The sequence below is a fragment of the Ctenocephalides felis genome, unplaced genomic scaffold, assembly GCF_003426905.1.
Source record: "Ctenocephalides felis isolate EL2017-DRISC unplaced genomic scaffold, ASM342690v1 CF-g0.4_SCAFFOLD_01170, whole genome shotgun sequence".
Lineage (NCBI taxonomy): Eukaryota > Metazoa > Arthropoda > Insecta > Siphonaptera > Pulicidae > Ctenocephalides > Ctenocephalides felis.
Genome location: NW_020537324.1, coordinates 11,596,128 through 11,609,824, shown reverse-complemented (window position 1 = coordinate 11,609,824; position 13,697 = coordinate 11,596,128). Strand labels below are relative to the sequence as shown.

The following is a 13,697-nucleotide window of genomic DNA, read 5'->3' as shown; positions in this document are numbered from 1 at the left end:
ATTTTACGTGAAATGCCATAATCAGAACTACAAAACGCGCTTGCACATATACAATTATAAATATTCCAATGCAAAAAATAGCGTATATTAAACATATTTAATTTAGGAGCTCGAAATGATTATAATCTATGTAACGTGTTATTTATTACCAAAAGCTGTGAGTAACCTATATACATTTCAATTCCGTAATTTATTTCAGTTATATTTTTGTTCTACGATAAATATGCATTGCTGTTAAAAATTCATGATCATGCAAATATTTACAATTAAAATATGTAATTCTGATACGATAAAAAAATTGAATAAATTCAAATCAATTTTTTATCTAAACGTGTTTTTTTAATTTTTAATTTATATGTAGCCAATTATAAAATGTACATTGAACTAATACCATTTAACTTGACATTAGAAAGGGTTATTCATTGATATAATTTAGCAATAAAATTTAATTAAAATTTTTATATAAAAGTTGATACAAGTACGTATTGAGTATCCTGCACAAAAAAAACTTATGAAAGCATTTCTAACTTCTTGAAAATATTAATCTTTAAGACTTCATGCTACTGTATTTTATATATATATATATATATATATATAATGCTTTTATAGTTCACATTTTTTTTTATTTATTTCAAATGCATATTCACAAATATTTGCATAAATTATTTATAAATAATTAATTGATATATTCAAAGTGATTAAACAGTTTTGATTTTGCATTTTATAAATTCTGTCGATGTTTGCTGCTGTTTTTAACCTTTTAAATGAATATTTATCCATGCAACGATAAACCACCCTGCAATTTTTAAATTAAAATTGCATGCGCTTCAAATTATTAATACGTTCGATAATTAATTTAAAAGATTAACGTGCATTTTAATCAAAAAGTTCACGAGAGAAATATTGATGTTTACATACACAACAACGTACATACCTATAGCAACTTAATACTTTATAGTGAACTGAAAAATCTATTAATTTTCTGTGTGTCGCATATTTCACTAGAATCGCTCCATGTTGCCAACCGCGTTTTAAAGTAATTTCGTGCTATAAAGAACAAAAAATACAAAACCGCGTCCCGTCTTGGTCAATTTCTTACTTCTGATGTAAAGCTTTTTAGGCCAAGAGCTGATATTTAAAAATTAAAAAAAATATTGCTAATTTGCACTCCGTATACAACGTTTAGAGGCAGAGTAATGCACTAATTGAAGTTTCTGTAATCAATAAAACGCAAGTAGTATTGGACGATGTTTTCGCTTTTTATACTAAAATGCATTTATCATGAAACTAACATCTCATCTCTGATGGAAAATATATTCTAAACTCGCAGTGAATGGTATTATATAATGTTTTTTTATTAAATATTGATCGTTTATATTCCTTTAATATTTAATTACGGTACGAAATTATTACGGTTCCATAAATGTGCTACGCACCACTATTTTATGTATATTTTATGTACATTTCATATATAGTTTATATATATTTTATTTATTCATTCAAATCGGTTGATCCGTGTTCTAGAAATCGAGGACAAAAATGTGTCCAAACATACAAACGTACACATACACATACACAATTTTTTAAGGTATTCCAAAAAGCATTCGACTAGTCTAAAATTTAAGTACATATTTAAATTTTGTATTAGAAATTATCTATCGATTAATTCTATAAGCAAGTGATTTAAGATTTCAGTGAAAATAGCACATTAATAGAATTTTTGCTATTAGAAACTTTTGCTAACATATTTTTGATTGCATTCAACCAGATTGCATATAATAATATATACTCTCATTGCAAGTATATATATTTAGTATACGCAAGTGTAATCAATAAAACATTAAAAAATCTAAGAAATATATAGAATGAAGTAGTTTGGTCTCGAGTATTTAATAATGATATAAAAATCTATAAAATTTAAATAATCAATTATAAACAATTTTTGTTTGAGCAAAGGAGGTTCCAGGTTCTGTTCACATCAAGCATTTCTTATAATTGAAAATATAGATTTACATATTATTTTAAGTGATAAGAGCCTTTACAAGTTTTGCTGCTGTACTTATCACGTCATTACGTAAATTATCCAATAATAATAATTCTTATTACAAAGAGAAAGGACCACTAGGCTGCCTTACTTCCCTTACAAAAAATAGTTCTGATTACTGGTCATAAAATATAAAATGTAGATGTATTAAAATTAAACAGGAAATGAATAAAAGGATTGAAATAAAAAAAAATGTTACAAAATATATAACTTAGCATAGCAAACTTCTTAAAACTTAGCAACGTCACCATTAACTTTAACAAAATTTTGTTTGTCTTCCCACCATGCTACCAAAGCTTTTGTTCTTGAGGCAATTTCTTCAAGAAAAATGTTTCTCAACAATAATAACATAGATGCCTTTTTACTGGATAGCCTATATTTTTTCTCCAATTTTCTTATGTAGAAAAATAATAATGAGTGCTGTGTCTGAAGTCATCACAAGTCCATCACAAATCACTGATTTTTTCTCTCTTTTTTTTTACAACCATGCTACCAAATCTTTTGATCTTAAGGCAATTCCTTAAAAAAAATAGTTTTGCAACAATAATATATAATCATAGATAAATGCGTTTTTACTGGGTAACCTTTATTTTACTTTCAATTTTTTAATGTATAAAAATAATAATTAGTACTCTGCCCTTAGGCCAGGTCCATCACGAACCAATGATTTCCTTTCCTTCACTTATTTATTTTTATATGAACTACTCATATTATTTACTGAATGGTTTTGTTGTAGAACAACAAATTAAAATTGCATCTTAAAAATAAATAAATAGGAGTTTTATCGAATTTTTTTGCTAGCTCTCGAATTATTTTATTCGACTGAGCGCCACTGAACATGTAATGGATATTGACGGCCCATCCGTACGTAGCTTACTTACTAGGCAATATATGGAGAGCCTCGGCTCTATGCAAATCATACCCTGTTGAGTGGAAGCATGAACAATGTATTATATTGTTTAGTATCAGTATGTGATACAGTCTTTTTCAGTGTATCTCTTGTGATACACACCGTTATATTGGACTAGACAAGGGAGTGGCGTAGTTAAACATTTTGGAAAAACATTCATGAAAAAGATGGAAAAGATACATTGGGAGACCAATTTTCTGATAATATAGGAATGTTAGGGCTATGCTATGTTAGAGTCCTATATTCATATAAATTGGTAGATAAAAATTGTGCGATCAGGCATTTTACACATAAAACCTAACTTCACGTATGTGCTATCAAGAGCACATTAGAAATATGCACTTATGATAACATTTTTTAGATTAGATTTTACGTATAAAATGCCTTACTGCACAACAAATACATAGCTTTTTGACAGTTTTTATTATCAATTTATATGAAGATTGAACCGTAACATAGTGTTGCCATAACAACGCTATGTTACATTTCTATCTTTTATAACAGATTAAATATCCGCTTTTCACTTTCCTTTATTAGGTCCCACTATTCGAAACTACAAGCAATACAAAAAAATATTAGGTTTGAATGGTCCTGAAAGTTTAATAAAAAGCAAAAAATGAAGCCATTGAATGAAAATTAAAGGCGTAAAAAAGAAAAATCGCAGAACCGTGAGGAATTGCAATATACAGCACAGGAAGACGCGAATTTCCGTGGATGAAACGACATCATACACTATGCACGTTGTGCCTTATGTTTCAAATAGTCAAGACGTGTACCAGATATAGATGAATATAATGTATCCTATATCGCAAATATCGGTTATTTTTTAAACTCGTATGATATCAGTGCAGAGAACACGCTGTGGTATTTTACAAGCTTGAAAAATCATGTCAGATCAAAGGCAATAAGGTGGAAGTTTTTCTATATTTTGTGAATAATTTTTTTTACCATATACATGTATATATTACTGTAAACTTTTTAAAAATATGCATCAACTGTCTGCCACAAATATGCATCAATTATCGTGATAGATGTATCAAAAAAAATCCACAATCTTCTGCTTTTCCGAAACATATTGTTTGCTTAAATCTTATCAAGACCATGTTTCTTGACAGATGTCCTGAAGATGGAACGTATCTAGTTCCGAAACGTCGACAGTAAATAATTAAAAAAATGGTTTTTTAAAAAACTTTTTTGTTTTTTATTACTTTTTGGATTCTTTGTTCAAAGCTCTACAAAAAATTTACAAATCCACGCTACCATTTAATATGTATATATATATATATATATATATATATTCTCGTGAGCATACCGATTATAAGATTATTACATATTTCAAATTCCCCACTATTCAACTTTCTCCGTGATACATAAATTAACCCGGCTATATCTTTAAATCACAATTATTTCAAAACAAGTTTCAAACCATTCATGACATTTAATATTATGTTAGAATGTATGATTAAATAATTTCTATACCAAGCAACCGAAATACGCGCTGCCTCAAGTCCTGACTTCTATATTAAACACGTTAAACATAGGTATAAATCATACCGCATGTGACATAATTTAAATAAATTATGATTTATGGGAAGGCAATATAAAATAAAATGATATACGAGCAAGTGGGCGAGAAATTTCTACGCACATGCATTTGCACGTCAGAAGGAGTTTAACGCGAATATTCCAGGTAGTTTTCTAACAAGAGCCATACTCGTACCCAGAAAGCGCGGAAAGTGATGCTATTAATAGTTCAGCTGGAATGTTGTTACTTGTAGTTCCTTATCCTTGGCCTGAGAGAAGGCATTAGTTTGTGGGGGTTATTTTAGGATGTAATTACACGTACAAAGAACGCTTCCTTGGTTCAGTGGCGTAGATAATTAGTAGTCGAGCGGCAAAGAAAGGTTCGTGTGGACGTCACATGTATGGTGGTCCCAATGGCAAAGACGGTTTTTTGATGGAAAGATAATTAAATTCTGCAAAGGGATAGTTTACAACGGTAAATGTAGATGTTTTTATGGGTTGTATGTCTTGTGTTATTAATTAAAGTATTTCTAAAGCTTATTGACCCGTATATTGTTGTTTTATAGAAGAAATAACACATACATATTTATGTGTATATATACTAACTGATCCAGCAACGTTACTGCCACAAAAATATTTGAGAATTGTTTTTTTTTTATATAAATTAATTAGCTCATTGTCAATGTCGAAGTAAGTGGTACATAATGTTATGTGCCGATACCCTGATCTATTTAGCGTCACATTTATGCCTCTATGTGCATACTATCACATTTGTTACTCTATGGACTCTACATCTCTCGGGTTCCACTCTACATTCTATGGACTCTATATTTGGAACCGGAAAAAACATGAAAACTGGTTTTAGAATAGGTTTTGTTTGAATGGCGACAGTTTGAAAAAAAAATTTTTTTTCATGTTTTTTTTAACAATTCCGAATTTTTTAAAAATACTAAATGAAAAGTTATAGTTTTGGGAAAGTTCCATGCGATAAAGCGATGTATGGAGAATAGAAATGAAGTAAATCGGTTCATTAGAACTCGAGATATCCTTACCGCCAGCTCGAAATAAGTAGTTCCGAGAAAAACGAGTTCAAAGTTTTGAGACTCGGTCGGACCCAAACCGAGGCCACGTCACTTAAACGAATATAACTCAGGAAATAATAGTGATTTTGAAAAATCCTTTTAATGACATATTTCTGAATAACTAAACTTTGAAAATATGAAAAAAAAATTTTTTCGATTTTTTCAAAATTCTACAGTAGAATACCCCCTTAAGAAATTCAGCTCGCAAAAGTTACTCAAATATTTAATAAAATTTATAGTTCTATGTCTATTGTCGCATAGTGCACACATTCGTTTGAAAGTGCAGTAATTAATTTTTTATGAAGTGATAACGGCAAAGGCAGCAGTAAGGTGTAATCGACGCCTTAACGGATATTTTAGATATTTAATACCGAGATAAAATTTCTTATAGAAAAAATAATATTTATAAATTAAATCTTATATCTTATCTTATAATTCTTATCTCATCTTATCTTATAATCTTATATAAATTCGCATTTCTTATACGCTAACACCTACATCATAGGTTCCTATTCATGTATTTCTATAGCCTTACGTAAGCCTATACGTTGCATTCTATACTACATGCCTTACATCTATACCATGCGCTATATTTCATCACATACTCTCAAATCCCTACATTGTATACCAAATACACCTAACCTATATCTACTATATATCCTATTACCTATATTTTTTTTACACGCTACATTAACTCTACCGAGAATCGAACCCGGGTCCGCCGCGTGGAACGCGACGACCTTAACCGCTATACCACCGTAACGCTACAATCAACCGTCTTTTTTCGCGTGTCGTCGCGCCACCTCAGTATTAATTATCTAATTAATTAGAAAATGACCCGCGGAAACAACAGTGCGTCCCATATTATATTATTAATGGGGGTACCCGATAGGGTAGTGGTTAAGGTGCGCGACTTCCACGCGGAGGTCCCGGGTTCAATTCCCGGTATAGACAATAGATAATATATATAATAGGTAGAGATAATACATAGGGCGTAAGGTAAACCTATATAATATAGGTGAATATATAAATTAGACAGTAGTATTTATAATAAGTAAAGGTATGTAGGTATATAATAAGTTAGTTAATGACGGTATAGGTATCTCACGGTATGATAGATAATAGATATCTATCTATGATATACAATAATATAATATAGTATGATAGGTAATAGGTTATCTATCATATTATTAGGTTATCTTATAAAGTATTGTAATAATCTTGAGTACGTTTATATCATAATAAATACATGTAGGTATTAATGAATACAAATAATACCAGAATAAATATAATTAATGTCATTGAAGAATATAAATTATGTACTCAATGATTCCCTTATACTTGTACAATTTAATGTATAGACTAGCTGTATATAATAGAGTTAATTATAATAAGTCAATATATTACATTTGTGAGGTCTTATCGAAATATATCAAATTTTTTGAACCGGATTTTAAATTTTAGCGTTCCGGCAAAAAAAATATTAGCACAACACCACTGTGTATAATAATATTTGTATTCTGTAATAAATCTATAAAACTTGTGTTGTGTTTTAACATACCAAAATTACCTCCATCGCTGAAGGCAAAACTTTAACAATAAGCAAAAAGAGCAACTAACAAAAATAATATGGATGATTTACCCACTGCAAAGCATGCCACATATAAACGACCTTGGCAATATTAAGGGACAATAGACAAACTGATTCCAATCAAATTGAATTGGTACATTCAGAGATTCATGGTTTTGATATATTAATATATTATTAAATACAACGAAATATCCAAATTGATTTTCGAATTATGTAGCGACATGTCTAGCAAATCGAGTGAAATTTTTAGAACTCTGTTAAAATTGCTATAGGTTTTATCGGTGTTAACCTTTCTGTCACCTGTAAATGTCTAAAAATTGTTTTTAAAATGATTCAGCGAAAAAAACAGATAATTTTAAGCCCTTCCATAAGCTCAGAAATAACTGATTGGGCTACTAAAGTGATTATTATGAACTATTTAAGAAGGTTGAAAAGAAAAGCGCCACTGGATTTAAGTCATCAACACTACTAATAAAAAATTGAAATAACTTAGTCATTATTTTATTTATAAAAAAATATTTTATAAGTAAATAGTTAAGGTTATATAATTATCAATAAAATATTGTAAATATTATATCGAATGGGAAAACAACTATTGAGTTGTTTTTCCAAAATGCCCCTTTAGTATACAATGTCTCTTTACGGCTGACAATTACAAATTCCACAAATTTATTAAATGTCTTCAACTGGACAGTGGTAAATAAAATAGAGAATAAAAAAAATGTGGAGAATTCTGCATCAAAAAAATTAGAAGAAAGGATATTGATTTCAAAATTTCTTGCAAAGTGTTAGGGTTGGATAACCCTTTTGAAGTAAACTGCAGCTTTTCCATAAGGTCAAATAAATTTAAATTGAAATTCAATCAAAAGCATTCACTGACTGAAAGCGAGGTAAAAAGTGAACCTATTACAAAAACGACTATTATAATATAGAGATTTGTGGTAGGAGGGTAAAAAATTAGAGTTGCATGTATTTTAGAATTCCGCTAAAATAACGTTACTGTAATTTTATTAATTATTTATAATAAATAATTATTTTATAGATGTTACATTATACCTAACGAGGTTCGGTACAAATATTTGAGAAATTTTTAAATCAAAGTTAAGAATCCGCTTCTGTGTTAAACCTAAGTCGCTAAAATCGTGCAAATAGCTCGTTTGCACGCTCTCACTTCGAAAAGGAATTATATTATGCGAAATGTATTTATTTTCTTAAACGCTACATCACTGAAAATACTTTTATAAGCGTGTGACCACGCACACACATGATTCCCTGGTTCGGCGTTATCTTTTTTTGTTACTGGTTACGTTTCCTGTATTGGTAGCGGGACATGCCTCGGCAAACACAATCGCGTTTCGTATTTCGCACTAGAGATTAGAATAAAGATCTCGCACGCACGTGTTTTACGATGCCGTCCCGCTGAAACGGCCCAGGTCGGGGACAGATGGCAAGCGTTAATAAAAATTTTTTTAGAAAATTCTATATTTGAAATTGGTGACATATGATAAATACACATTGAAAATTTTGATATCGGTTCAGGTCGTAAATTTTGGACTATATAAGTGAACTTAAAAAAATATAAATCTTGATACGGAACCCATAGAAATGGAAACAAATATTGCACTTATTGTTTAAATTTCTATAAAATATCTAATAATTTAATGTGCTTATAATACGTCTAATGATCGTTTATGACCACCAAATGGCACTTTTTAAATTTTTTTATTGGATCTCCGAAACCGCAGGACCTGCTTTCCCAAAAGTTTAATCAATTTTTCATTTTATCAATACAAGTAAAATGTTTTTGAATTTGAATTCAAAAGTCAAGTCGGTTAAACCCTTACTATAGAAAATATTGAAAACATTTGTCTAGACTTTATAAGTGTAATTGTACTTAGGATTAAAATCTCTATAAAGTATTTGGTACTTTAATTTTAATGAACCTATATCCAATAACCGCAAAATGACATATTTTTAACTTTTATCTGGACTTGCTTTCCTAAAAATTTAATCATTTCTTCATTTCATCAATACAATGTACAAGTAAAATGTTTTTGAATTTGAATCAGTCGAAACATTCTCTTAAAAAATTAATTGCCATTTGTTGCACTATACCCCGCATCCTCAAAACAGCTAGACCCTTTCAATAGGAATCTAATGTTATGAATCATCAAATCGGTTGATCTCTACTCTCAAAATCACTGACGAAAACTTGATTCACACATACATACATATACATACATACATACATCCCTTTTTATGAATTTGCCAAAATGTTCAGAAACCTTTGAAACGTGAAGGTATGCAAACATTTTTATTTTTTTGCGATTACTATAACTTACCCTATTGAAAGGTAAGAAATTTAATCTATTATAAACTACATTTTTTTATTATATTATCTATTAAAATATTATATTATTATAATTTTAAAATATAAAAATATTAAATCTAATATATAATAACAAAAAACTACTACATATAGTAAGTTAAAAGAAAATCGCGACTTGATCTATCTTACATTAAGTCTACATTGGTTCTTATTCAGAACTAAATTTACATGCTAATTTTATTATTTAAAAGAATATATTTCAGATTTATATTATAATTATTTGAATATAGTTATAATTTATCTATATAATGGAAAATTAACCATTGAGTTGTAATTTCAACATGCCTATATTTCAAAGCAATGTCTTTTGTGTGATCGTTGCACATGATCAAATTTGCTAAATGTTCTCATAAATTGAACAGTTCTGAATATATAATAAAAATAATAATGATAAAGTATATTAATATTAAAACTATTAGATTAAAATAATATTTTCAAACTGAACTGATATTAAATATCGATGTAAACAATTTTCCATGTGGCCGAAGCCACAATCTATTCCACACTAACCTACTATTAGAGAAATACGCGGTCAGTACGCCGCGAAACGCGAAGAGGTTAATATATGTGTGGAAACAAAATAATATATATTTATTAACTATTTATTATAAAATAATAAATATGATTACATGAATATAAAAACTTCTGTGACAGTGTATTATTTTTAATATTATTAGTGAAAAGTGAAATTTAAATTAAAGACGGATTATTATAAAGGTATTTCAATCATGGCATCACTAAAAGTTAAAATAATATATTCAGACTTTAATTAATCAAAGTCAAAAAATATTTAATAACTTTATAGTATTATTAAAATATAATTATAATATGCAAATATAATTTGGTTCATTCACAATTTTCAGTGGCAATTATTAAATGTTTTATTATTTTTTAATTTAATATTAGTAACGAATTAGTACTTTGAAACAACACAATGCAAAATTATTATCATAAATCAAACAACATGTTTACACTTTCGTACAACATGTTACATGAAGCGTGATTCCATTCGCTTATCTTCGAAATTAATTATTGAAAAATAATCTTTCAAATTATCAATTAAATCGTTGAAGCACTCCGACCCTGACCTTATAATTTGTGTATTATATGGGATATTATCATAATATTGTGACATATTGCTTGCCACACGTTTGATGTAAAATGAAAAATAATTTAATAAAACAGTTTTGCAATTACACCGGGTCAAAAGGTTGATGCTATAGTTATTTTCAATTATGGAAAAATCAGAACATTAATTATTATCATAATATGTAGTCAACATATGCTAATAAATGTGTATTGTTTTAAAAGGATGCGCATACATTATAATGCTAAATTATATGTCAGTGCATTATAAGGTGTTTTAAAAATATTTCACTATTTTTGGCTTTTATTAAAATTAATTATCTATTACTTTATATAAAACTACCCGCTGAAAAACGACAAGCAATATTAAAAGTATGTTTTAATAACATTTTTCTACAGAAATTCTTCTATTTATTGCATCATAAACGCCGCATGCGGCAAGAAGTGACCTACGCCAACGAAGCGTTATAAAATATACTAGGTGATTCAACGACCTCTCGATTCTGCCGGTGAAATCAACACAAAAAATGACGCAATCTAATTTTACCTACGTGACCAACTCCGAAACTGAATCAAGAGTGCTGGTGTTGTATACCGGTGGCACAATAGGCATGATGAAAAATAAATATGGAGTTTTGGCACCAAATCCGAACGCACTTGAAAAACGCATACGTGGCTACCAACATATGCATGATGCCGAATATGCAGAGAAAAGATTCGGTACAGGACTTTCGACACCGTTAGTTATGCCGCAATATGATGATGATTTACGCAGACGAATCGTTTACTCGATTTTAGAATACGACCCTCTGCTGGATAGTTCCGACATGGGCATCAAAGAGTGGTCTAAAATTGCAAGTGACATTGAGCATTGGTATGAAACTTACGACGGATTCGTAATACTTCACGGAACTGATACTCTATCGTACACCGCTTCGGCTTTGAGTTTCATGCTCGAAAACTTGGGTAAACCTGTCATCTTGACTGGTGCACAGATTCCAATTTTCGAAACTAGATCCGATGGTCGTGACAATTTCTTATCAGCGTTGATAATGGCTGGGGGTGGATACAATATTGCAGAAGTTTGCGTATTCTTCGGTCACAAGTTATACAGAGGTAACCGAACTGTAAAAACGAGTTGTGATGCTTTGCAAGCATTTACGAGTCCGAATTATCCGCCACTAGCTGTTATGTCGATAACGGTTGAAATTGATAGAGCCGCACTTATACGACCCAGAGAAATTGAAAGATTGTCAGTTCATACTGATTTAAACCCAAATGTAGGTCTTTTACGTATTTTTCCTGGTATGTCAGGTGATACAATAAGATCTTTTCTAAGACCACCTGTAGAAGGAATAGTTCTGCAAACTTTTGGCGCAGGTAATATACCCTGCAGCAGAAGTGAATTGACAGCAGCCCTCACAGAAGCCTCTGAACGAGGTGTAATAATTGTCAACATAACCCAGTGTGCCAAAGGCTCGGTTAGTGAGGTGTATGAAACTGGACGAGTGCTACGTGATTGTGGAGTCATTTCCGGGGTAGATATGACCCCGGAAGCTGCCCTATGCAAACTTTCGTATGTCCTGTCTAAACCCGAATGGGACCTTCCTACGCGGCGTTTCATGATGCGCACTAGCTTACGGGGAGAACTGACCGATGTCACCACAGAAGATACAGAAGATTTGATAGAAGCTGTAGCAAGATGTTTGAAAGTAACTTCAAAAATGCAAAAGAAAAACTTGAACAACATTTTATACCCATCAATGCTAAATAATGCTGTATTAGCAGATGACATCGAACGATTAGAAGAGTTGCATAAACAAGGCGCAGATTTTACAGCTGTTGATACAGAGGCACGAACAAGTTTGCACGTTGCTTGTGCTAATGTGGACGTATCAATTGAAGTTGTTAAGTGTTTGCTAAAGCTCGGCGCCAACGTACATGCAAGAGATGTTCGTGGTAGAACACCATTAAGAGATGCAATAGATCAAGACAGACACGAGGTAATAAGAGTTTTAAGAAAAGCTGGAGCCCATCTGGTTTCTTCCTGCGGCAACGATTTGGTCCAGGCTGCTGAGAAAGGATTACTTGTCAGGTTGGAAGGCTATAGATTAGCAGGAGCTGACTTATCCCAATCTGATGCTAGCGGTAAGTAGTTATAGATTATGGGGAATTAATTATTATTGCGATTGAAGTAAATATTAAGTTCGCGGAAATTATTTGTAAACATGAGATAATATTCTATTTATGTGATAGAGGTTTATATTATTGATTCAAGATAACAAACATCAGTATTACACGTGTTATACGAAGCAAATATTTTCGACAATCAATTTACAATTTCCACGTTTCACATTTTGCGTTCAACTAGAAAATCGTTTAATCAACTATCTTTTTCGTATTTTGTTGTTGAACGACCTAGCTTAAAACCAGATTTACTGCATATAAAAGGGTTCTAAGAAAGTAATGGAAAATTTACGGTAGAACACATAGAGCGTTCGTTTATCAGAAGAAAGATATTTTTGTTTTATGTAAAAAGTGATTGGTTTTCAGGAAGAACGGCAGCTCATGCAGCTGCATTGCACGGAAGACGTGATGTCATCGAATACCTCCTGCGTCACGGTGTATCGACCGAGGTTAAGGATATGCTAGGATTGACTCCGAACGATTACTCGAAATTGATCGAGAAAAAGACATTAGATAGCACATCTTTGAAAACAAACGGAGATTACAGAAATGGAGAACATACGAACGGAAATTATACCAATGGATCACATAAAAATGGAATACATAATATTATCAAAAATGGATTATGAAGAAGGAAGAAGCTTCCAATAACATAGACTTCATATTTACATTAGAGTAATATGAAATTTTTTATTTAAACATTTTTACGATCTGTTATTAATATTAGGATGCTCTTATTATATTAAGTCTTTTATTAGTATATATTATTATTTATTTTTTACATTTAGCATAATTAAAATTAACTTAATATTCATCTCCTACTCGCACACCAAGGTTGTGTTTACTATATTTAAATTGAAATAATTAAATGAGGTAGAAAATAT

General features: G+C 30.5%; 1 protein-coding gene across 1 annotated transcript; it reads left to right on the top strand.

Annotated features, from left to right (window-relative positions):
* Positions 1–11,077: 11,077 nt before the first annotated feature.
* LOC113366795 (L-asparaginase 1-like) lies at positions 11,078–13,442 on the top strand. Its single transcript, XM_026608450.1, has 2 exons — positions 11,078–12,774; positions 13,180–13,442. Exons 1-2 carry the CDS (start codon positions 11,154–11,156, stop codon positions 13,440–13,442), a joined length of 1,884 nt encoding a protein of 627 aa, XP_026464235.1. The 5' UTR covers positions 11,078–11,153.
* Positions 13,443–13,697: the final 255 nt, after the last annotated feature.

Bases quoted from the DNA above. Each gene is read 5' to 3' on its own strand.
- LOC113366795 (XM_026608450.1), top strand. From the start codon at position 11,154: ATGACGCAATCTAATTTTACCTACGTGACCAACTCCGAAACTGAATCA. The intron at 12,775-13,179 runs GTAAGTAGTTAT...ATTGGTTTTCAG, and splicing joins ATCCCAATCTGATGCTAGCG to GAAGAACGGCAGCTCATGCA.